Source organism: Coenobita brevimanus, chromosome 40 (assembly GCF_032717465.1).
Source record: "Coenobita brevimanus isolate Jiangsu-jjx chromosome 40, ASM3271746v2, whole genome shotgun sequence".
NCBI lineage: Eukaryota > Metazoa > Arthropoda > Malacostraca > Decapoda > Coenobitidae > Coenobita > Coenobita brevimanus.
Window position 1 is genome coordinate 14952061 of NC_136993.1, and position 25528 is coordinate 14977588.

The window sequence follows — 25528 nt, forward strand, 5'->3', positions numbered from 1 at the left end:
GTATCACACATTTTACATAATAATTTTTAAAGCTGTTTAGTCATAATTAACAGTGTGTAATGAAGTGTGAATGATGAACAACCAAATATCATTTCGCTGTTAGCTGTGGTATAGGAAGAAGGTGGATGGCAGACCACAAGGGCCACCCTGTTTCAATTATAAAATGAAAGTTAGGAGAAGTGAAAAGATATCTGAATAAGTGCGTAAGTGTAAAGTCCTGGGGAACCATTTATTATGTTGGTATATGTGAATGTACTTAATACCATTTTATAGAGGTGTATAATGTGCTAGTAGAGTTGTCATTTATCTCTACTTTTTGCATAAGCCCAGAGTATATGTAATGCTCGGCACCTCACTTTTTAGCTGACCTCAGCACCGCGCCCTAGTCCGCTCGGTGACTGTACAGCGTCAGAGGCCGTTTTACAGTTATAAAGGGAGGTGGTGTCGCTCCTACATATCTCTAGGGTCGCAGTTATATTATTCTGTACCCAATAAAGAGAGATTTAATCTGCTCATTTCTGTCACCTTACGCTACCACTTAATAACAGACCAGCTTCCACCTTCTCGTGGCAGAGGACCTTTGGTGGGAAGTGTCGGGCAGTGACGGCGAGTAGCTGACGTGTAATACAGACAGTGTCGTCGATCCAACACGGTGGTCTAGTTATACTATACAGCAGAACACTTAATATGTAGTCAACTGCTACTCCATAACGGCTACATTATTGGTGGCCAGCAGTGCGACGATACATTTTATTGGTGCTAGCGGTGGCACGATATTTAGTGCTAGCCGTGTACCGATACACCACTACTTGGTGGTGGCCAGAATTAGGATGCAAGTGAGATGGAGGAATAGAAGAAGGGAAAGACGAGAGGAAGGAGTAGTTGCAAGGAGAGTGGAAAGGTTACAAGAGGATGAGAAAAAGGCAGAGTATAAGAGAGAAGTGGAGGAACGATTGGGCAAATATGAATTGGAGCAGATGGGAGACGTGGAAGGTGTGTGTAAGATATTTACAGAAGAAATATGTGCAGCATGTGATGTGGTGTGTGGAAGGAAGAGAAGGCGGAGGGGGGTACAAGGAACAGCGTGGTGGACTGAAGAGGTGAAACAGGCTGTGCACAAAAGAAGAAAGCATACAATGAATGGGTGAGAAATAGGGGCGTGGAAGAAGTTGAGAGGCGGAAGAGAGAATTATATGTGGAAAGGAAGAGAGAGGTGAAAAGATTAGTAAGAGAGAGTAAGAAGAGAGTGGATGAGGAATTTGGAAGGATTTTGAGTGTAAAGTGGAGGGACTGTAAGAAAATGTTCTGGAGAGAAGTGAAAAGAGTAAGACAGGGTGGAAGTGAAGTTAGCAGGGGAGTGAAAGATAAAAATGGTAGATTACTAGTGGAGAAGGGAGAAAAAGTGAGCAGATGGAGAGAACACTTTAAGGAATTGTTGAACGTAGAGGATGGAAGTAATGCAAGTATAAGTGGCTGGGGAATGGCTGGGAGAAGGAGGGAGGTGAGAAGACAGGAAGAAATCAGTAGGATAGAAGTTGTGGAAGCAATGAAGAAAGTTAAATCGGGGAAAGCCCCAGGAATTGATGGAGTGTGTGGTGAAATGCTGAAGCATGGGGAGAGATAGTAGTAGAATGGATGTGGAAGATGTGCAGATTGGCCTGGGAGGAAGGTAGAGTCCCGGAGGATTGGAAGTCAGGTATAATTATTCCCTTGTACAAAGGAAAAGGGGAAAAAGAAGTGTGTGGTAATCATAGGGGGATTTGTCTTCTTAGTATAATAGGAAAAGTGTATGGTAGGATACTTATAGACAGAGTTAGAGAAAGAACAGAGAAATTAGTTGGAGAAGAACAGGGAGGCTTTAGGAAGGGAAGAGGTTGTGTAGATCAGATATTCATTCTTAGATCTTTAGTGGAAAAGTTTCTAGAGAAGGGAAAGAAGTTGTATGCCGCTTTCATGGATTTGGAGAAAGCATATGACTGGGTGGATAGACAAGGATTGTGGAAAGTGTTAAGAATATATGGAGTAGATGGGAAGTTGTTGAATGCTGTGAAGAGTATGTACGATGGTGCGAAGGCTGCAGTGCGTGTGGATGGTGAACTAAGTGAATTTTTCTCTTTGAAAGTTGGTTTGAAACAAGGATGTGTCATGTCTCCATGGTTGTTCAATCTGTACATGGATGGGGTAATGAAAGAGGTACAAGGTAGGGTAGTGGATGTTGGAGTGGCCCTGGTGAGAGAGGATAGTGTTTGGAAACTCCCTGTACTGTTGTTTGCAGATGATACTGTGTTGTTGAGTGAAGACGAAGGGGAGCTGCAAGGCTTGGTGGATGAGTTTGAGAGAGTGTGTAAGAAACGGAACCTAAAGGTGAATGTAGGGAAGAGTAAAGTGATGGTCTTTGAGAGAGGTGAAGTTAGTGAATGTACAACGAGGTTAGATGGTGAAGAATTGGAAAATGTGAGTACGTTTAAGTATTTGGGTAGTGTGATGAGTAAGGATGGAGGTTTGGAGGGTGAAGTGCTTGAAAGGGTACAGCAGGGAAGAAAGGTTGCTGGTTCCTTGAAAGCAGTGATAAGAAACAGGGAAGTGAGCATGGAGGTGAAAAAGTTACTACATGACAGTATTGTGATATCAACTCTAACGTACGGAAGTGAAGCTTGGACCTTTTTTGAAGGACACAAGTCAAGAGTGAGAGCAGTGGAAATGAGTTATTTAAGAGGAGCCTGTGGAGTCACGTGGAGAGACAGGCAGACGAATGAGGATATAAAGGAGCGTTGTGGTGTGGATGTGGATGTGATAGGAAGCGTTATGAGGAACACACTGAGGTGGTTTGGCCATGTGGAGAGGATGGAGGGCGAAAGACTGACGAAGAGAGTGTATGTGAGTGAGGTGGAGGGGGGAAGAGGGAGGGGGAGACCGAGGATGAGATGGAGGGACGGGGTGGAGAGGTATATGAGAGAGGGGGGTGTGAGTTGGGAGCAGGGCAGTGAAATGGCGGGGGACAGGGCGACTTGGAGGCGATTTGTTTGTGGCCACCCCAAACGGGATTGAGGCGTCTGGCAATAGATAGATAGATAGATGATTCCCACATTTGCAAAGGAACATATCTCGATCTACGAAGATACCTATGGTGCTTCACCCAACAAAAGGGGGGGTAGCCGAGACAGGACGACACACTCCCAATTTACTCGTCCACACACACACACATTTATTCGTATCTTAGCTAGGGACAGATCCTCACTGCACCACACCGCACGAGGGTCACCTGTGCAGTGCAATCAGCGACATCTGCAACAGGGCCCGACAGCGGAGCTGGTTTACCCCTGCCACATCATAATGCATTCATCCCCTTGCCCGCTCCTAACCTGATCAGCTGATCAGACCAAATGCGGGAGAATATTCCCTCAGGGCCGCGTCACCAGTTATTCATTCACAGTTTATCTCCAGTCATTCCTATCACACACAACCAATCTTCCTTGCTCAACAGACATCCCTCGCATCTAACGCTCTCTTCACACTGTCCATCCATCTTATTCGTGGTCTTCCTCTCAGCCTTACACCTCACACATCCGATCCAGTTATCTTTTTCACCAATCGCTTCTCATCCATTTTCTCCACATGCCTAAACCGTCGCAACACTCTGCTCAGCTCGACCAGCCATCACCCGCATAACTCCAGTTCTCCTTCACATTTCATCATTTATCACCCGATCCACGTGCATCACTCCACACATACTCCTCAGACACCTCATCTCCATTACATTCAAACATTTCCTCTCTGCTACACCCATATTCCATGTTTCAGACCCATATAACGCAGTCGGTACCAGTACACCCTCATAGAGCCTTTTCTTAACAATTACTCCAAGCGAACGACTCTAAACACTTTTTTCACTCCTCCCAGCACCTTTCCTACTTCATTCATTCTAAAGTTCACTTCTACATATACTCTTCCAACCACAGAAACATGTGACCCTAAATACTTAAAACACTCTACCATCTCAAGCAACTCACCATTCAAAACTATATCCATCCTCCTACCATTTACCAACCTCGTACACTTCACTTTACTCTTATTTTCATTTACTTTTAATTTCCTCCTTTCACACACCTTCCAAACTCCTCTGCCAACTGTCTCAATCCCTCCTCCCAATCAGACACCAGTGCTGTATTATCCGCATACAGCAGCTGATTCAGGATCCACTCTTTACCATCAGCATTCAGAATACTCAAACCTCCACCTGACTCTCTCGGATTTATGGGTGAGAGGACTAGGGACCCCCTCCTCTGTTTTTTAGTTCCTACAATGAGACAGGAGCATATGTATAAGAATCAAATACCACGCGATAAAAAGAACAGGATATATATAAGTCGACAAACAAATCACATTCACAAGAAACAAAATAGTTACTCTTGAACATGGTCATAATGAGAGGCTCAAAGTTCAAGGATTTACACCGAGACAGTACCATTCCCATTTGTATCTTGCGCACTGCACATCCCTCACCACAAAAACCACTAAGTAACCATTTTCACTACTCTAAATATTATGCATAGAGAACATACTCCACCATTACCCAAGGCAGTTCAAATAATTGTCAACACTACCAGTACTATTTCATACCATCACCCTCAGAAATCTTCATATTACCAAAATCTTTTAAAATTTGCCCTGTTCAGAGACAATAGATTAACCTTTTGGTTGTCAGACTTCTGTACTTCAGCACCAACACTTGAGTTAATTCTCAAAATGTCCATTCTTTCCTCTCTGAAATGCTGTGTCCTTTACCACAGCACACTTTCTTACTTCGTCATCCGCACTTCTATATGAAAATCCTTCTGCAAAACCTCATGAGTAAAATTCTTTGAAAGTCAGTCTGTATAAGCTTGATATCTGCTGATCAGGGTGTTCATGTTTAGATGAAGCAGAGCACACAGCAACTAAATGCTGATTTTTGTTGTTGTTTTATAAAGGTTAGTTCAAGGCTTCACTGCAGTTGTTAGACTAAGGACTCGTAACATACACCGACCCCCCCCCAAAAAAAAAAATAATAATAATAATAAGTATTTGAACATACATAGAGTGCTGTTAATGTCATTTTAATGGATTAATTATATTTATTTGTATTCCAGGAGTGTACCTTGCCCTTCAGTGTAGGGGTTGGTCTGCAGAGTAATACGCCACTGAAGCCAAGGATTGATTTAGTTACCTACAAGATCGTTGAAAGTGGTTTAGTGTCACAGTGGTTTAAGGAATCAGTATGGGTTGCCACACGGGTAAGATTGTATAGGCGTCCTTTGAACCAGCTAAATTAGTGTCAGAAAAAGCTAAGTCAATGTGAGAAGTAAATAGCTTATTACATACGTTTAGTTCTTTCCCCCACTACGATAGTGGTTCTTATCCTAGACGATGCCAGCCACCCACTGCCGTGTCGGTAAGGAGTACTGAGCTGTAAGTATGTGTGTGGGATGGGGTGAGGGCACTCATAATTAAGTATAGACTCATAGTTATGACCGTTTCTTTTAGAGGTATGCGTTTATCAGAAGACTGTTATTTCAGAATATTAACATGTAAATGTGTTTATACTGGCAATAAGTGAATATGACGTTCTAGCAAGTGAATATGACGTGGATTTTTCTCAAAGTATAGTTTCAGTAACGTGATTGTGGAGGAAAACAATGTTGGTGTTTATATCTGATAATGTTTTTTAAAAACAGCATTGGAAGGTATACATCTAAGGAGTAGACTGTAGCACCACCCGAGCAAGGCAATACGCCCAAGGTGGATGGAAAGCTGATGACAGGGAGAGCTGGAGCTCTCGTTTCATCAACCCTCAGGACTAGTTCCTGACCATCCCCCTTTGCTGAACCTTTTCAGTGTTTCAGTAACACAGGGAGTAGGACAGCATGCTCTCCAGTACAAGTTTCTCTAACTGTCAGCACAAATCTACATGCACAGTACACACTACATTTCCTTTTCAAAATTAGAAAAAGAAAAATGGCACATATTAGCCATGCCTTGGAGTCGCTGGGGGAGGACCATAAATGTCCCCACCACCAGCCCCTCTCCCGGTGACGTCTCAACTATCTGCCTGGAACCACTGTCTGACTCATTTCTTCTTCATTTCTGCAAAATTCGCGGCCTTTCCTCTAACTTTCTCTCTGTTGAATACCACCTCTCCTTCTTTAAACCTCACCTTCACTTCTTAACTGAGACTCAGCTCTCTGAGGCAACTGACAGCAAACCCTTTCCCGTATCATCCTACTTTCTCCAAAGAAACGTCGACTGTGGCACTCTGGAGCTGCTGACTGAGAGGTCCTCAAGTAGCACTTCACTGCTTTTCCCTGGAATAATTATTGCTTCCACGGCTAGGAGCCATCTGAGTGTGCTATGCGCATTATAAAGGTTATTCTGTCGGGCATGGAAGCATACATTCCTTTCTCATATCCTTTGACTAATGCAGGAAAGCCTTGGTTTAATCACGCTTGTTCTAATGCTGTCCGCAACAAGGAGAGGGCCTATAAAAGGTACCAGAACCAATGCACCCCTGAATCACACCTTTTTTTTTTGTTTCTGCCCAGAATTGTGCTAAGTCTGTTCTTCACTCAGATAAAAATACTTCCATCTGTACTAAATGCCCTCAACTCTCCAACTCAAATTCTTCCTGCTTCTTCTGGCTCCTTGCCAAAAACTTTTCTAACAACTTTACCTCGTTATCCTTCCCTCCTCTTTTCTACTCTGATGGCTCTGTACAGATAAAGCAGATCTCTTTGCTCAGACTTTCTCCTCCAGTTCCACCTTAGTTGATTCCGATGCTGTTCCTCCATCACTTCCCCCATCTGACTTTCTGATGGCTGACATTAAATTTTTTTCTGCTGATGTATTTTCTGCCATCACTGGCCTCAATACTACCAAGGCATTATGGGCCTGATGGAGTCCCTACAGTTGTTCTCAAGAACTGTGCTTCTGTACTTACACCCTGCCTAGGAAAACTCTTTCACCTTTGTCGATCAACTTGTACCTTTACTTCTTGCTGGAAGTTTGCTCTCATTTAGTCAGTCCCAAAGAAGGGTAACCATTCCCAACCCTCTAACTATCGTCCAATTGCTTTAACATCCTGTGTCTCAAAAGTTTTCGAGTCTATTCTTAACAGATTAGTTTTAAAGCATCTTTCCTATCACAGACTTCTTTCTGATCGTCAGTATGGGTTCCTTCAGGGATGCTCCACTGGCGATCTTCTCACCTACCTTTCAGACTCCTGGACATCCTCATTTCGGGACTTTAGCGAAAGATTTGCCATTGCATTTGACATTTCAAAAGCTTTCGATCGATTTTGGCATAAATCTTTAATTTCAAACCTGCCCTCTTACGGTTTCTATCCTTCTATCTGTGCCTTCATCTCTAGCTTCCTTTCTGGTCGTTCTATAGCAGCTGTTGTAGACGGCCATCGTTCTTCTCCTAGATCTATCAACAGTGGTGTTCCTCAGGGCACTGTACTATCACCACCTCTCTTCCTTTAATTCATCAATGACCTTCTAAGCTGTAAATCTAACCGTATCCACTCGTTTGCTGGTGATTCCACCCTTCACCTTTCCATTTGGTTCCTGCAGCGTCCATCTCAGCACTTCAACAAACAAGGGATGAAGCTATGACACACTTGATGTCTTACCTGACTCGTATCTCTGACTGGAGTAAAAACAATCTTGCTTTTAATGCACCCAAAGATTCAGTTCGTTCATCTGTAAACCCAACAAAATCTTCCACAGGAGTACCCACTAATGTTTAATAATATCCAGCTCAGTCCTGCATCATCCTTGAACATGCTTGGGGTTTCATGCACTCGGGACTTATCTTGAAAAAATCATATTACATCTCTTGTAAAATCTGCTTCCAAGAGATTAGGTGTGCTAAGCCGACTCCATACCTTCTTTACCTCTGCACAGTTGTTGACTTTATACACGGGTTTTATTCGCCCCTGTGTAGAGTACAACTCTCATGTGTGGGGAGACTCCCCACATACAGCTTTTCTCAATAGGGCTTTTCGTCTCATTAACTCTCCTCCTCTTACTAGCTCCCTTCAACCTCTGGCTCTTTGCCACACTGTTGCATCTTTATCTCCTTTCTATCGCTACTTCCATGGTCACTGCTCTTCTTAACTGTCTGCTTGCATCCCTCCACCTGTATGACCGGTGCCTAGCACTCGTCTAGCAACAAACTCTCATCCCTTTTCTGTCCAGCTCTTTAATGCAAGAGCTAACCGTTACTCCTAGCCCTTCATTTATGCAACAGGTCAGCTGTGGAACTGTCTCCCTCTGTCTGTATTTCATACTTCCTATGATCTCCAGTCTTTCAAACGAAGTGTTTCCAGGCATCTTGAAATGAACGGACCTTGAAATAGGCTCTCTTTTGTCTTGTTTTTGTCTTTTTCTTGGAAGGAACGGTTTGTGGGCTCCTAGCCTTTGATTCCTTCTTCCTCGCATTGAAAAAAATAAAATAAATAAAACAGTTTAAAGAGCAAGATGGCTTAAGAGTACTTCTCTCAAAAATACAATTCATTTTAGACATACTGTTACAGGGTCATCACGCTTAAAACCTTACCAACATCACTTCAGTGGCGTTTTTATTTTGTTATTACTATGCCCTGTTTACTCTAACTTGCTCTAAAATTATAATCTCTCCATTTTGAATCCTGATGTGTAGTAGAAGGTGAACATTAGAGTATGCTGCTATTCACACACACACACACACACACACACACACACACACACACACACACACACACACACACACACACACACAACGTGGAATGGAAAGGGTGTAGAAGTGCTACACTGTTTCTGCCTCTACGCTACGTGAAATGAGCTACAAAAGGATAAAAAAAAAAAAAAAAAACAGGATCATCATATAATTTTATTCGGCTTTTGAGATTTTTTTTTTCGGAAATGAGCATTTAATTGACCCCGTCGCTAATCTCTTCATTACTACAGATCCGCTCTAAGGTTAATTAATGCGTTTGGTGGCAAGAACCAAAAAGAAATTATAAACAATCATCATATTAAAAGCATTAACAAAGTAAGTAGGACTGATACTCACAGAGGCAGCAACACCTTTGTACTCTTTTGAATATTACTGATATTGACAAGTTCCTTATGTCAGTACTTTGGTGACATGAAACATTGATTTATATGAAGTTAAGCAACGTTGGGTCTGGTTAGTACTTGGATGGGTGACCGCCTGCGAACACCAGATGCTGTTGGCATCCCTACGTGTCAAGTGGGGTTGGTGGAGGATTAGTGCCCCTCCCTGTAAAGCAATTAACTCTAAGCCCTTGGCCACCCCGCCTGGGATACATGGCGTCTGGCAATGAATGAATGAATGAATTTGTCTGGAATTAGTCATTATTATTATTATTATTATTATTATTATTATTATTACTATTATTATTATTTTATTTTAAAATATTATCATCATTTGCAATGGTCGGTGCTCTTGAGAAGCAAGTAGTATTTATTAGTTTCTTCTTTGGAAATTTTCATATTTGTTCTAAATCTCTTAATGTAAATGGTGCAAAATCAGAGAGCGATACGTTATACTTGGTAAGTTCAAAATATAGACATACGAACAATTATTCTTACTTTATGATTATTCATTACATATGATTAGTACATCAACAGTCCTTTAATATCCTCTGATATACGAAGATTAAAGAAATATACGGTAGACTCAATAGTGAGAACTTCTTTTTGTCAGCAGAGAGATATGAAAAATATAGTGTAGGTAAAACATCAATTGTTGACTGGGAAGTGAAGCACAGAATTAGTGTTCTTACCTTACCTAATTGTTCTTACCTAGTTGTATCTTTACAGGAATGAGTCAAGCTCGTACTGTCCCGTGTCTTAAACCATATTTATCGTACATATCCTTAAATTTGTGAATTGTTTTGGCACACACTATTTCATTCGATAGTGCATTCCATTGATCAATTGCTCTGTTTGGGAAACTGAATTTCCTTACGTCTTTATCACCTCTCTTCTTATGCAGTTTTTTGCAGTGTCCTCTTGCTGATGCTTCTCCATCATTTATGTCTATTTTCTCCTTCCCTGATATGCACTTATATAGCATTATCATGTCACCTCTTTTCCTTCTCTCCTGTAAAGTTGGTAGATTCAGTTTATTTAGTCTTTCTTCGTAGCTTAGGTCCCTTAAGCTTGGTATCCATCTTGTAGCGGCCTTTTGAACTTTTTCAATCTTGTCTATATGCATTTTGAGATGAGGACTCCAGACTACTGATGCATATTCCAGGGTTGGTCTAATGAATGCTGTTATTATCCTTCTTAGCATGTCTTCATTTATGTATGTGAATGCTATTCTCATATTTGCAAGCAGTGTATACATGTTCCGTACCTTCTCGCTGATGTGGTCAGCCGGAGATAGTCTGTTATTGATAATCACACCTAGGTCTTTCTCTCTTTCTGATGTGTATAGGGTTTTATTTCCTAACTTATAATCCCAATGAGGTCTTTTTCCACTTTTACCAAACATGATTACATGACACTTGTCCATATTGAATTCCATTTGCCATGTACTACTCCATTCATGAAGTTTATTTAATTCTTCTTGTAGCTCTTTGCAAGAGTCTGAGTTAGTATTTCTCCTTTGTATTTTTGCATCATCTGCAAACATATTCAGATAGCTCTCATTTCCAGTGTTACTGTTTATATCATTTATATACACCAAAAACATGATTGGTGCCAGCACTGAACCCTGTGGTACTCCACTAGTCACTTCTTTCCATGATGAGTAGTTTCTTCTTAGTACTGTCCTCATTTCTCTTTTTATGAGAAAGTCTTGCATCCAACAAAACTGTTTGCCTCGAATTCCTCCTTGATGGTACAGTTTCCTTAAAAGTCTTTGGTGTGGTACTGTGTCAAAGCTTTCTTGAAATCTAAATAGATACTGTCCACCCATCCTTCCCTTTCCTGTATTGTGTTTGTTACTCTGTCATAGTAGCTCAACAGATTAGTAACACATGATTTTCCTTTTCTGAAACCAAACTGTCTTTCTGTTATCATACTGTGTTCTTCTAGATGATTTACCCAAGCTTTTCTAATAAGTTTTTTTCTAATACCTTGCTTACAACACTGGTCAGTGATACTGGTCGGTAGTTGAGTGGATTTTGTCTATTTCCTTTCTTGAATAAGGGGACAATATTTGCTTTTTTCCAAATATCAGGTAGTTTACCTTAACTCAAGGATTTCTTGAAAATTAAAAATAATGGTTTACTTAACTCTTTTGCACATTCTCGTAATACCCAACATGAAATTTCATCAGGACCACTTGCTTTTCCTCTGTCTAATCTACTCAACTCCTCCTGTATTACTTTTTCTGCTATTTGTATATCTGGTAGTATGTGTGGACATGCGTGTTCCACATAGTCCCTCTCAAAAATTTTTTCTTCTGTAAAAACTAATTGGAAATTCTTATTTAGTGCTTCACAAATATCTTTCTCTTGTGTACAAGTGATTTCCTCGTCCGTAATGGATTGTATTATATCTTTTACGTTGGTTTTGCTTCTGATATAGCTGTAAAACAGCTTTGGTTGATCACTACTTTTATTTATTATATCCTCCTCAAACTGTTTTTGGGCTTCCCTCCTTATTCTTGTATAATCGTTTCTTGCCTGTTTGTAATTATTATACGCCCTTTCACCATTGTGTCTTCTGTATCTATTCCACAACAAATCTCTTCTTTCTTTTGATTTTTTACATTCTGTATTGAACCACATCTGTATTTTCTTCTCTGCTTCTTTGTGCTGTGGGATGTACTTCTGGACTCCTATTACATAAAATTCACAAAATTTATTATATACAGCACTTAAATTTTGTCCTCTAAGCTCATTTTCCCAATCAACTTCTAAGAAATACTTCTTTAGGTCTTGATAATTTCCCTTTTCATAGTTTAGGCTCTTTTTGTAACTGTCATTGCTGTTTACTATGTCATATGCCATCCTGAAGTTATAATTTAGTACTGCATGATCGCTTTTGCCGAGTGGAGGGTGATATATTAAACTGTCAATATCATTTTCTTGCCTAGTAAATATTAGATCTAGCACTGAAAGTACATCAAGTCCTCTTTTTCTGGTGGTTTCCCTCACATGTTGCATTAAGAAAAACTCTTGTACGAGATCCAGGAGCTTTTGGTCCCAACAGCTTTCTTGGCTATTTATATCTAGAGTATTCCAATTTATATTTGTATTGAAGTTCCCAGTTAGTATAATTCTTTCCGATTTCTCTTCCATTTTATGTAGCTATGATCTTATACTCTGAATTGTACTCTCTGCCAGGTCCTCATATTCGTCTCTTTCCCATGCGTTTGATCTGGGTGGCATGTACAAATTGGCTACAATTACTTTACCTTCAGATGTGTCGAGCTCTACTGCAATCAGTTCTACTTGTGATGGTATATCTAGTTTTATTTCCTTGACTTTTAGATTTTTCTTAGTTAATATTATAATTCCTCCTCCTTTTTTTAAATTTCTGTCTCTTCTCCATATATTGTATTACTCTAAGTTTAGTATGTCATTGGATATCCTTGGTGTTAATTTTGTTTCAGTTAGGCATATTATTTGTGGTTCATTTTCTCTGACATAATCATTCATCTCTAGTAATTTAGATACCATTCCATCCACATTTGAGTACATCAACTTTACCATCTTGTTTATATACTTGTCATGACATGGTTCTACTACCTTCCTCCTTTTTCTTCCATCCTGTTTGTGTATCACTTTCGTACCTGCAATCCTATTACTTTGTAAAAAAAATTTCTTCTTCTCCTCTTCTAATCTTCCCTCGTTTTTTGTTTTTGCTTCCTCCATTTTCTCTTTCAGTAATTCCAGTTCCTCTTGTGTTAGGCATCTTTTTATCCATACATTTTTGAACTCCTCTTTTTCCATAAGATTCTTTCCATTTTTTAGTATCTCTTCCACAGTGTTTACACTCTGGAAAGTCACCTTTAGAGGTCTTGTCTTGCTTTTCTCGTATTTCCCTAACCTTTTGTGTTCCTCTATGTCTTTACTACAGATTTCCTCTGATACATCTTTCAGTAAGTTCATTACATTTGTCATCTCCTTTTTGTCTCTTGTGATCTTGTTTTTAACTTCTTCCTCTTCTATACCAGTGATTACTATTGATTTGTTTATCTCTACTGAATCTCTGACTAACTTTGGATTGTTTTGGATTATTCTTTTCACCTCCTTTTTGATGCTTTTTTCCTCCACTGTTGTTTCTAAGTCTTTCTTTACTTTCACCATTTCATCATACGTGGTTTCTACATCATTTTTGTAGCTTTGCACAGCTTCATTCACTTGTGTTACCTTCTCCTCAATATCACTGCTCTGGTCAATAAGACTGCTAACTTGCCTAATTGTCTCTGTGTCATTTTTGAACTCTTCCATAACACTCTCGTGATTGACTACTGTACTTGCCATTTCACTCATTTTCTTCCTATGTGTACTCAATTCCACTGTTAGTTCACTTATGGTTGTGTCTTTCTTATTGGCCTCCCTTCCTAGTTTTTCTATTTCTTCCTTTTGCAAGTGCATCTGCTTCTTTATTTCATCAATTTCATTTTTGAAAGCCATTTCTAGTTTGTTTACACGTTCGACCAGTCTATTGTGAGTCTCTACTTCAACCAGTTCTTGGTAGAAATCATCATTTGGTTTTTTACCTTTATCCCTTTTCTTTTCCAAATTTGCTTTACTAAAGTATGTATCCATTTTGCAATACTTAAAGTGCAAAGCATGTACTTACAATCTCCGTGTTGTTGTAGTCTAAACAAACCTCAGAGATGACTCAGCGTATTCTTTCGTCTTGGTTTTATTTCCTGTTTGAACAAGTCTTGTTTAAACTTATTATTTTTTTCCTTTTAATAATGAACAGTCATTTAGTCTAACCTGGTACTGAGCTTGACTCATACAAAGATAGAAATTTAGGTAATGCCACTGGCCGTGATGATTTCGTACGGAGCGCCGGTGACGCACGTCCGCCTAGATTGAATCCCTGTGTGTGTGTGTGTGTGTGTGAAGAAAGACTGGAATTTTTTAAGGTTTCAACTGCCAAGATACAGTTTTGAATTTGGCTTTTTGTTGTTTTTGTTATTCTTGGAGGGAACAATCATGTGAACTCCTGGCCTGTAGTTCCTTCTCTCTTGAAAAAAAATAAAATGGCAAACGAGATAGGTAACCGACAGGAAGCGGAAAGAATATTGGTCAAATGAAATACAGTGGATGTTGGCATGAAACCAATCATAGAGAACAGAGAATTAAGGCTGAAAAACTACTGCATGAAAATACGTTAGTACCCACATTAACAAATGAGATTGAAATTATCTTTATCTTACCACAAACAGATAAAAGTGAGGCATAACTAATCATAAATTATATTGGCAGGAGAACCGGATGAAGCAGAAAGAGACCAACAAGGAGGAAGAAACAGACAGTGGCACTGAGGTGCTACGAGTTTTGCCCCTAAATGTGGAGCACATGCAAGGGGCCTTCTACATCCTTGGCATTAGCCACCTCTCTGCTGTATTGGCGTTTCTCGCAGAGTTGTGTCTTGCTCACAGGGAACAACACAGCACCAAAGACTGACTCACAGACGAAGATGATTTTACTCAAATTATGAGAAATGTTTAATAGTGCAGCGACTATTGATGAACTCTATAAAGTCATTATGAAGAAAAATTAAACTTAACAAGATCTTATGTTTTATATGTGTATTAATAAATCTTATGAAAATTCTATGTTCGCAATGTACACTAAGCCCCACCCAGCCTGTTGTACAGTTTCATTTAATGTCAACTTTCGAAACAGAATTCAAAGCCAAGAATGATTAATGTAACTTCTTGACATTACCCTCGATCATAAAGGGGTCAACTCTGAAAGGCGTAGGAAAAAAAAGGTAAGTCAATTGGTAACTGGTGTACATGTCATGCCATCACTGCCATGGTACTGTACAAGACAAAGCTCTGCAGTGTCAGCAGTGTTTCTATAGCGAAGGTAGAGGGCTTCTGCAATGTGGGCAGAGAGCTCGTGTAGCGTGGACAGTGGGCTCCTGTCTCTACGTCGGTGATATATCTACTGCTAATAAGTATATTTTGAGAATATGCCAGGAATATTGAGGCCGGAATTGGGTATAAAGCCGTTTGTGTAAATTGAGAAGACAAAGTTCTATGCAAGCTTCCATTTCTTGAGGTTTTCTGGGAATCATTAATATAAATGCTGTGAACATTAATTTGTTAAAATGCAGAGTACAAAAAAACGGAGAAACTTTGTTCTTGTCTCTGAAACAAGATTTACAATTTACTGGCAAAAGCGGTGCCTTGCCTACTCCATCACCGCCACAAAAAAGGGATGAAGTTCTGACGAGTTGCGGGATTTTGTAGGTCGAGATAAAAAACTGAACAACCCGTTCCCTACCACACGGTCTGGGTAGGCAACTTCTGTTAGACATAATGTACATAACAATGGAAAAAAAATAAGTACCAATAACTGCAGATGTTCTTTGTCCATTCACCATCCCGACCTGTGTGATCGGATAATTTGCGTCATGAGAGAAGAAGTCGATTCTGGTCCCAGTATTAATGCACTTCGAGGCAACAAAAACTGGATGTTGAATGGTGAAGTCGGTGTGGTCTGTGGTACCGTAGATGGAAAGATGTAAAGTACAATAAGAGGACATTTGTTCAAACACTCCGTCATAATGACCTGTACTCGGAACACCATACTACGAGACGATAGAGCTATCTGAGAGTAAACAAATGAGCACTAGATCAATTAATGGGCAGGCTGGTTAATGGCAAATAATATTATCATCCGAAGTACACACATAAAACATAAAAAAATAAAATCCGTCCGTAAGGTACAATTTCGGAATGAAGAACTTGATACAGTCTAGGTGGAGGGGTTACTCCCCTTTCCACCCTTACTGGATGGTGTGTCGTTGTTTGGTCATCCCTCCATCACAAAGACTCAACCTGATACACAGTATACCCATGAATACTTTTCCTTCTCATAGTGGGCTGGGAAAATGTCGTTTTTATAAAGAAAAAAAAATTGTTTACCATTCGTGTTTTACATTATTCTGGGTAACAACACAAACCAAGGAATTATATAACTTACGTTACATTCCTGAAACCTCACTCATGTTGGTCAAGGGTTCATTCAACCTGACTGACATAGGCGGTATATTATTTTACAGTGGTAATTAAAATACCAAAACATCAATTGAGATATAATAACAATAAAGATTACTCCACTACCTTCCTCAAATGTACCGATATCGTCTACTGTTTGTAACCATAGTTTCTTCCCGACAATCGTGGTGTAATATCCCATCATCTCTTGAGAAATTATTCGTATAACAAGTTACTCTGTAACAGATTTTACATTTTAGCACAGAAGCATTAAGGATACAACTGGGATAAAATTCTAGAAAGCTGATTTTTTTCAGGAAAGTTACATAGATGCCTCCTAAGTCAAAATCAACAAACATTCTAAACTTTCCGAGTAGGCTAACCATGTGGGACGAAAAATTCAAGAAAGCCACCATCGGCATGGGGTGCATATATAGCTCTGTTACTAAAATTCACAGTTGGTCATGTAATACCACCTATTATGGGTTTTAAGGATGGATAAATCCATTTCTGCTATTATCCTAATATTTCAGTGTTACCTATATATATTAGACACCCTGCAGGGTGAAAAACAAGACCTGTCAGAGGGCGGAAGAGAAATCATTGCCAACGGCCATCTGGTAGGGTTGGTGGAGCTCATTAGCCTTGATTTGCATTTCACCTAGGAGAAGGAAAACGCTGAGGTAAATCCTGGACAGCCATAGACAGGGATCCCACGCCCCTGCCCATAGGCTAGTGGCGAGCCCTCTCCCGACTTGGGAGGTTGGGGTGGGGATGCATCCCCTCCCTGTAAAAAACAACGTGCGTGAAACAGGAGAAGGAAGAGGGAGAGGAGTCTATACATGTTGCCTGACCCTGACCCAGTTATGACGGGGGGTCCTCCCTTGGGCACCGGCCTGATAGGGCATTTTGGGCCCTGTCATGCTGGCGCCTACCGTGACGGTTGCTTGGTAAAGCCTATCAGGTCCCAGTGAATGAATGATGGGGGGGAGGGACCCCCTAGCCCAGGCCCTCCTTTTGATTCAAGTCATGGTGGTGCAAAGGACACGCGAGCCCTGGGCACCAAGCGCAGGTTTATCATTTGGAAAGCATTGAGGGTTGCTTGGAACATTCTAAGCCTTTCAAAGGATGATCGACTGCCTTTGTTTCACGAGAGTTGGGGCAATGTGGGGTCGACATAGCTGCACTGTCTGAAGTGATGCGACCTGCATGGTGAGATAAGAAGCGATGGTTACACATACTACTGGTCTGGCTGTGACAATGGTAGGCCTACCCATCTTAGGGGTGTCGCTGAGGAAGTTGCTGCTCACTTTGTCTCCTGTGTTGACAGGGTTACTCAGGTTGACGAGTGTATAATGCTTATGAGAATGAAGCACTCCTTGGGCTTCATCTCTCTTATTGCAGTGTATGCTCCAACAGAGATGAGTGATGTTCAAGAGAAAAAGCTATTCTACACCAAACATGACTGTTGTGGAACAGTGCCCCTTGTGGGATACACTTCTGGTCTTCGGCAACTTTAATGCAGTTACTGACACAAACAGGGGGGGCTACAGGGATTGTGTGGTTCCCCATTGCTCTGGAACTAGGAACTCCAATCGTTCTTACCTTTTGGATTTCGCAAAATCCTCTAACTTAAGAATTGCTGATCCTGGTTCCAGTGGCCAAATTTTCACCATTGGACTTGGTATCTCAATACCTGAGGGGTTGCTAAGGAGATTGATCACATTCTTATTAGTACACAGTGGACGATCTTTCAGACCTGCAGCGTTTTCAGGAGTGCAGAGTTATTTGCTCCTGATTACAGAATTGATGTTACTATTCTAAGGATTCAAACCAAAACTGAGAAATTCTCAAGATGCCACCAAAAAAAAAAGGTTCCATCTTGAGAAACTCAGGGATGAAGAGTGTGCAAATGAGTATGCTGTGGCAGTCTCAAATCGGTTTGCAATGCTCAGTGTATTGGAGACAGCCCAATTTCAGGGAGGGGATTCATCAGGTGGGGGATGCTGACCACAACTGAGGAGAGTCGTGCTGCCAGACTGGCTGGGGACTGGGAACAGCGTAGGTTTCTGTCTCGACAGGCATGAGTTTTACTGAGAAGGGACAAGGAGAGGTATGTCAGGGAAGTCGCTGAGGAGGTTGAAGGCCATTTTCATGTAAATGACCAACCCGCCTACCAAGCCCTGAAGAAGCTCCACTCCAGACTCACCTCTCAGATTAACTCTGTTCTGACAGCAGATGGATGGCTCGTGTCAGAGGTAAGTGGGTATAAGATTTGTTGGGCTGAGTACTTTGAGCAGCAGTACATGGCCGAACCTCCCAGTGGAAAGCTGCTGTTGGCTGGTGTACAACCATTGACTGCTGTCCCACCAATTGACAAGGTCGTACCTTTTCCAGATGAAATAAAGAAGGCAGTGGCTAGATTAAAAAGTGGTAGAGCAACTAGTGTTTGTGAAATCCCAGCAGAACTGATCAAAGCTGGGGTCGAAGCCATGAACAAGAGGTTAAACGCAGTCATAGAAGCCATTTGGCAGACTGATATCATTCCTCATGACTGGACAAAGAGTTTGGTCACCCCTTTCTCGAATGTTTATTAACCAATCTCTACATGTTATACCATCATTGGAAAGAGAATTTTATTAGCTTTTGCATGCCAGAGGTCCCAGTTTGATGCGAGGTATCGTGTTCAAGTAATAAGTGAAAAAGTAAAACCCATTTCCAATACAGATTTTTTTTTTTTTTATTCGAGGAGCTCTAGCAAAAAACTTTTCTGCCACTGTTATATTTTTATTTTATCATCCTATGCAGAATTTCATTGGCTTTCATTTGAGCCAAAACGGTGATCCTAGGCCTCATAGTTTTCGAGAAAAATGCAAAAAATTACGGTGTATTTTCCCACACGCTGATCCATCGCCAGCCTCGCTCACTTACGTTATTTTCCCGTAGCGCGCAGACATTTTTATGTTTGCTAGCTAGGCATTCTTTGGTTTTATACCAACAACTATTTTATATAATTACTTCTGTTTTGTTTTTAGTCCTCTCAGAAACGGCACATGAACACTAAACCTGTTGCTAGCAACTGAAACTGAAGCTTTACTTATTTCCTCGTCATTTGTGTTGAGGTAAATAACAATATATTTGTATGTGTATATATACTGACATAAAGATAAGTAAAGAGATAAATAAAAAAAGAATATCACGTACTTCTCCAGCGACGATGATCTTCCTGCAGGACCAGATGGGTTGGGAGGTGAGGAGTTTTGTTCTGTGTGTGTGTGTGTGTGTGTGTGTGTGTGTGTGTGTGTGTGTGTGTGTGTGTGCGCTCCATAGTGAAGGTATCGCTCGGTGTGGTACCGGTCAATCATCCATGTAAAGAGGCACATCACATACTGGACACATGTTCCTTGTGTCCTTCCTCACCTCCAACTTGAAGCACTTGGTACTCCTGAGTCTACTCTTGTTGGGGATCCTCACCCAGTGGTGGTCCAGAGTGCGATCCATCCTCACGTTGTTGTTAATCACCTGGTGATGCTTGCTTGGATGCCCTCGTGCTCCATGGTCCTGTCATGCGGGAGCTGCAGGCCCAGGTATGGGTTCTCCCGACAGACCAGCAACTGGAGGTGATGGCAGTGCTGACACCCCTGATGAGCCTCCTGCAGGCAGTGCCAGTGGCGACAGTGACACCTGTGATGGCCATGCTGCAGGCCGTGTTGGTGGTGATGATGGCACCTGTGATGGGTTTCCTGCAGGTGGTGCTGGTGTCGGTGATGGGGCCTGTGGTGGTTGTCCTGCAGGCAGTGCTGGTGCTGGTGGTGGCTGGGCCCATCCTGGCACTAGTGCCTGTGCCTGCTGGGTGCCAGGTGTTGCTGGTGCTGGGCGTCGAGTAGGTAGATCTGGGGTGTAGTGAAGTATGTTTCCAGATGCGGGCCAGTCCTCTTCAAGGAAATGCAGATCTTAGATGATCTGCTCCACAAATTCAATGAGAGTTACTGTCCCGCATCTGTACTTTTTGTACAAGGCGAACGCATTGAAGAGTGCCATGTGGACGAAGTAGATCTTCTTCGTCCACTTGACAGTTCGCCGTTGGATGAGGTAGTACTGGACCATCTGATCAAAATGATCCACCCCACCCATGTACCTATTGTAGTCTTCCACAACGACGGGCTTGTTAACGACCTTCTCCAAAAAGGTTGTCTGCCCATCATTACCCCGCACCTTTCCTAGAACCCTCTTCAAAATGGTGTCGGTGGTTTGGAAAGTGGACACCGTATTCACAATGCACTTGTCCTTCCACAGCAGGAATAGCACATTGTCCTTGTGCCTCTATGCCATGTCCCCGTCAGGCAGGCTCTTAGCCCTGGCGATGGCCTGCAGCTGGCGTGGTGCTCCTCTAGGCATCCGTAGGAATCACACATGTAAAGGCCTGCAGGGAAGAGTCGTTTTCACAGGGCTACAGAATTGTAGTAGTTATCCATGAACAACTTATAGCCCTGGTCCTTCAACGGCTTCAAGAGGCTGTACACGATATTCTCGAGAGTCCGCTGCACCCCTGTGTAGACCTCGAGGTTCATGTAAAGCTTGTTGGAGTACTTGATGGGCTTCTAGGGGGTTGTACACGTGGAAGGACAGCCAGCCCTTCCACCCCAGACAGCCCTCATCCAGGCTGAGCTGCTCCTCATGTTGGTACACTGACTGGAACCGATGAAGGAGGTACTCCATGACTGTGGAAACATGGATCAGCCAATTTTGGTGGTCCCAGGGTATGGCAAGTGAGTTCAAGTTATGGAAGTGCTAGAGGATGACGATGAAGCACCTTCCACTCATCGCCCGCCAAATTCTAGGGTACTCATGCAGCTCAGAGCTCCTCCAATAGTGCCTGATGGTCGGCATGTGCACAACCCCCATGAAAAGGTATAGCCCCAGGAGCTTGGCCATCTCCTCTTCATTGCAGGAGAACCAGGTATCCACCTGAGTTCCCAGGAATGTGACGTACCAGTTGGTTTCCACAGTGAGATATGACAACAACTCCCACGTGAAAAAGAGCTGGAAGAACTGCAGAGGAATTGTTGGGATATCCACCTTGATCCCTGGGGAGCCAGTGAATGGGCCGTGGTTCGGTGTGAATGGGCCACTGCTCCACCCCGGATCCTCCAACGGCGGTTGCAGCAGGTTGGCCTGTCAACACTCTTCGGCCTGCCCTCCGACCTCTTGGACGTTCCCCATGTCCAGGCAGCAGCCTTATTCTAGGAGGAGACGTTCGGACGATGACGAAGATGAGACAGAGGGCTCTGGGGACACCAGTCTCCTCAGCCTCGCCGGCGAGGATGTCACCGTACCATCCTGCACTGCAGACACGGGTGGAGGAGCCATCACAATGAACAATGGCCCGGCTTCCAGTGACACTGGCTTGCTAAAGGGGGCAGAGGGGCCTGGAGATTTGGAGCCAACAAAGAGAGTGGTGGGACCAGCAGGTCCTAGAGGTGGGGAGTGTTCTCCCATGGGGCCAGCTGATGATGGTGGTGTTGTCTCCCGTGATGGAAGGCGGCAGGGAAGCTGCACTTGCTGACCGGATTGCGTCAGCTCAACCTCCTCCACCCCAGAATGGTCGCTCTCGATGTCGCTCTGCGACTCAATCTCGTTGAGGAGCTTCTTCCACTGGTGAGGTGCCAACCCGCGTTTCATCTCTGCAATACTGAAGTCGTTGTAAGCCAACTGGAGAATGAATTGCTGTCAAAGGGATTGGTACCTCAGGCTAGGTACTTCAATATGCTGTGCTAGGGGTGTGAACTGAAATAAAGGAGTTATGATATTTTATTCACAGCCAGCCAAGAGCTTTGCTCAACACTGGCACAATGCAAGGATTCATGATATACGTGTATGTCCTTGAAAAGCATCGCCTCCTACACCTGACTTAGTGCACAGCTAGGGGCCACGAGCACGTGGTTCACTCTTTCATTTCCTTTTCACATTACACATAACCAAATCTGTCATTTTTATGAGATACACAGTACATTTCACCACTAAAGTGTAAATGCACGTGTTCCATATACCCTTACCTGTGCGCTAAGGTGCAGCAGACGGTGTTTCGCTTACGAGAAGACGCTGCAGTGTTTATGCTTTTATTTCACATAACACATAACCAAGTCTATCATTGTATGAGAATTACAGTATATTTCACCAATAAAATGTAAATGCATGTGTTCCTTATCTCACATTGCATTTCGTTACCTTTGTGCTAACTCAGGTGTTTGAGACGTTCTCTTTCTTACGAGCATGTGGTCCAGTCTTTCACTTTATTTTCACATAAAACATAATGGGTTCCGTATTTCGCATTGCATTTCACTATCTTTGTACTAACTCAGGTGTACGAGATGTTCTCTTTCTTACAAGCTCGTGGTTCTGCCTTTCACGTTATTTTTACACGAATCATAGCCAAGTCTATCATTGTATAAGAAATACAATATATTTCACCAACAAAATGTAAATGCAAGTGTTCCATATCTCGCATTACATGTTGCTACCTTTGTGCTAATTCAGGTGTACGAGACGTTCTCTTTCTTACGAGCACGTGGTTTAGTCGTTCACGTTATTTTCATATAAAACATAAACCAATCTATCACTTTATGAGACACACAGTAGCCTATATTTCACCACCACATGTACATGCATGTCTTTCGTAGGTCAATTACGTGGCCCCTACCTGGGTGGTAAGGTGTAGCAGACGATGATTTTCAGACGATCACGTGGTTCACTTTCACTTTCTTTTCACATTACACATAACCAAATCTATCATTTTATGAGATAAACAGTATATTACACCATCTAAAATTACGTATCTCACGTTGCATTTTGCTACCTTTGTGCTAACTCAGGTGTTCGAGATGTTCTCTTACGAGCACGTGGTTCAGTCTTTCATGTTATTTTCACATAAAACATAATCAAATCTATTACTTTATGAGATACACGGTACATTTCACCAAAATGTAAATGCACGTGTTCTGTATCTTGTGTCGCATTTCGCTACCTTTGTGCTAACTCAGCTGTACAACACGTTCTCTTTCTTACGAGCACGTGGGTCAGTCTTTCATTGTCTTTTCACATAAAACATAACCAAATCTATCAGTACAAGAGATACACAGTATACTACACCACTACAAGTGCATCCACGTCTTCAGTAGGTCAATTAAGTGGCTCTTACCTGTGGGCTAAGGTGTAGCAGATGATGTTTCCCTTACCAGAAGACACTGCAGTGTTTACGCTTTTATTTCACAACACATAACCAAACCCAACATTTTATGAGAAAGACAGTATTTTTCACCACAACAGTACAGGAATGTGCTCAGTTTGTCACATTTGCGATACCTAAGGTATTGCACACGATATCTTCTGACGAGCACGTGGTGCAAAGTTTATGTTCATCCACACAAGCATACGATAAACATATCACTATAACACTGATGCCTTATTTCACACAAAAAGCATACGGAATAAATATAACAATATGATAAAACCAAATATCCCTATAAACCTCCTCTATTTATCCTCTCCTGACAATGGCGTACTGTGGCTGTAAGGCATACATGACTCATGCCTCAGTCAATATTTTATCACGTACACTCGTTGCACTATACTCCTATCTATTGCACACTAACACTATCCACCATATATCAGCATAAAACAAGGACTTCATTATCACCTTGGCAAATCTTCCATTCAAGACAACGCCATGTTGTAAGCCGGTTTCCCGCCTCCCCTGCTAAACGTTTCACCATGTCCTTGCTCACTAGCTATTGCACACTATATTCACCTGATTCACTGTCATTATTGTCCAATGGTTGAATACTCACATTTGGTGCAGGGTAGAGGGAGTGTAGCTGTTGGGACATGGCAAAAAACAGGGTAGGCCTAGCACAATCTTTGCTGGGCCAACGGATGATAACTGCCAGGAATGATTCACAAAAACCTAATTCCCTATTGCAAACACCAAATCTAATCACAATAGTGCCCAAAAAGTAAACACAAGCACTATTGGTATAGTGGAACATGACGTGCGCCTGGGAGATGGGTAAATAGAAGGGCCCGCCACACGCTACCTTCTTCCTCGACAGCCGGTGTGGAACTAATCAACCTGTCCATGCTGCCACCCATCTCGGGCACCACAGTTGCCACCTCCTTACTTTTGACGAGTGGTGCGGAAACTATGACGCCTCCCAAAATGACGCCAATCGGCCAAAACCTTTTTCTCTGATGAAGGTTTTTATGCTTAAATGACTACAAACACGTCAACGAGTATAGTTGCAGCCACACCCATATGACGATGAACACGTCAACGCAGGCGAAGGGGTTAATCTAACTTATAATCACGAGTGGGGGGCTTGTACAAAATTCAAAAACTTTCTCAACCTTAAGTTTTTTTTATAAGACTGCTTTTCATATATCATTATATTCATTCATATAGCCACAAAATGCTGCGGAACAAAAGAGAGTGAATATTCTATCTATCTATCTCTCTGTCTATCTATCAGGCTATCTGTCTATCTACCTGTCTGTTTGTAGCCAAGTGCCTTAATCCTGTAAGAGGTGTCTACAAACAAATCGCCTCCATGTCGCCCTGTCCCCTGCCATTTCACTGTCATCCCCCCAGCTTACACCCCCCTCTCTCATATACCTCTTCACTCCATCTCTCCATCTCATCCTCAGTTTTCCCCTCCATCTCCCCCTCCTCTACCTCACCTATATACATTCTCCTCGTTAGTCCTTCATTCTCTATCCGCTCCACATGAATATAAAGCGAAATAATATAACAAAAAATTCCATATAAGCATTTTCGAGGTGCCGGGGCCCGAGGCTAGGCTATTTAATGTAAAATATTGAAGTAATTATGACTATAGTCCTTTTCCTTTAACTTGGCCCAGATTATCGTCTTCTTGCAGCTTATTTCAGTGGAAGTGGAAGGCAATCTATGACTCTACATGTTTTCATAGCACTTTTTCGTGCTATCTACTGTTGTAAATCGGAATTCAAGATGGAGAGATGGCAGCTTTAGGCCAAATTAGAGAAGAAGCCTAGCCGACTTCTTGATAGCAATAAGTATTTAAGAAACCTTTACTCAACTCTAGGGTGCTATCTCTCCATCTTGAATACTGAGTTGCAACAGCAGATTAACTCTAAAATATGATGCTAGTCACGAGGAAGTGCTTGGGAAACGATGGAGTGCCACAGATTGCCTTCCTCTGCCACTGATCTATGTGAAACAAGCTGCAAAAGGAAATAAATCTGGGCCAGGTTAAAGTAAACAAATTATAGTTATAATTCCGTTAATATTTGACACTCCTACTCT

At 42.0% G+C, this 25528-nt stretch overlaps 1 protein-coding gene across 1 annotated transcript in view; it reads left to right on the plus strand.

The window, feature by feature from the left end:
- LOC145396963 (uncharacterized) overlaps positions 1-14644 on the plus strand; it is a 301105-nt gene extending 286461 nt beyond the window's left edge. The window contains exons 15-16 of the mRNA XM_080270195.1: positions 5130-5273; positions 14444-14644. Coding sequence (XP_080126321.1) covers positions 5130-5273; positions 14444-14644 — 345 coding nt within the window. The remainder of the gene's footprint in view (positions 1-5129; positions 5274-14443) is intronic.
- Positions 14645-25528: the final 10884 nt, after the last annotated feature.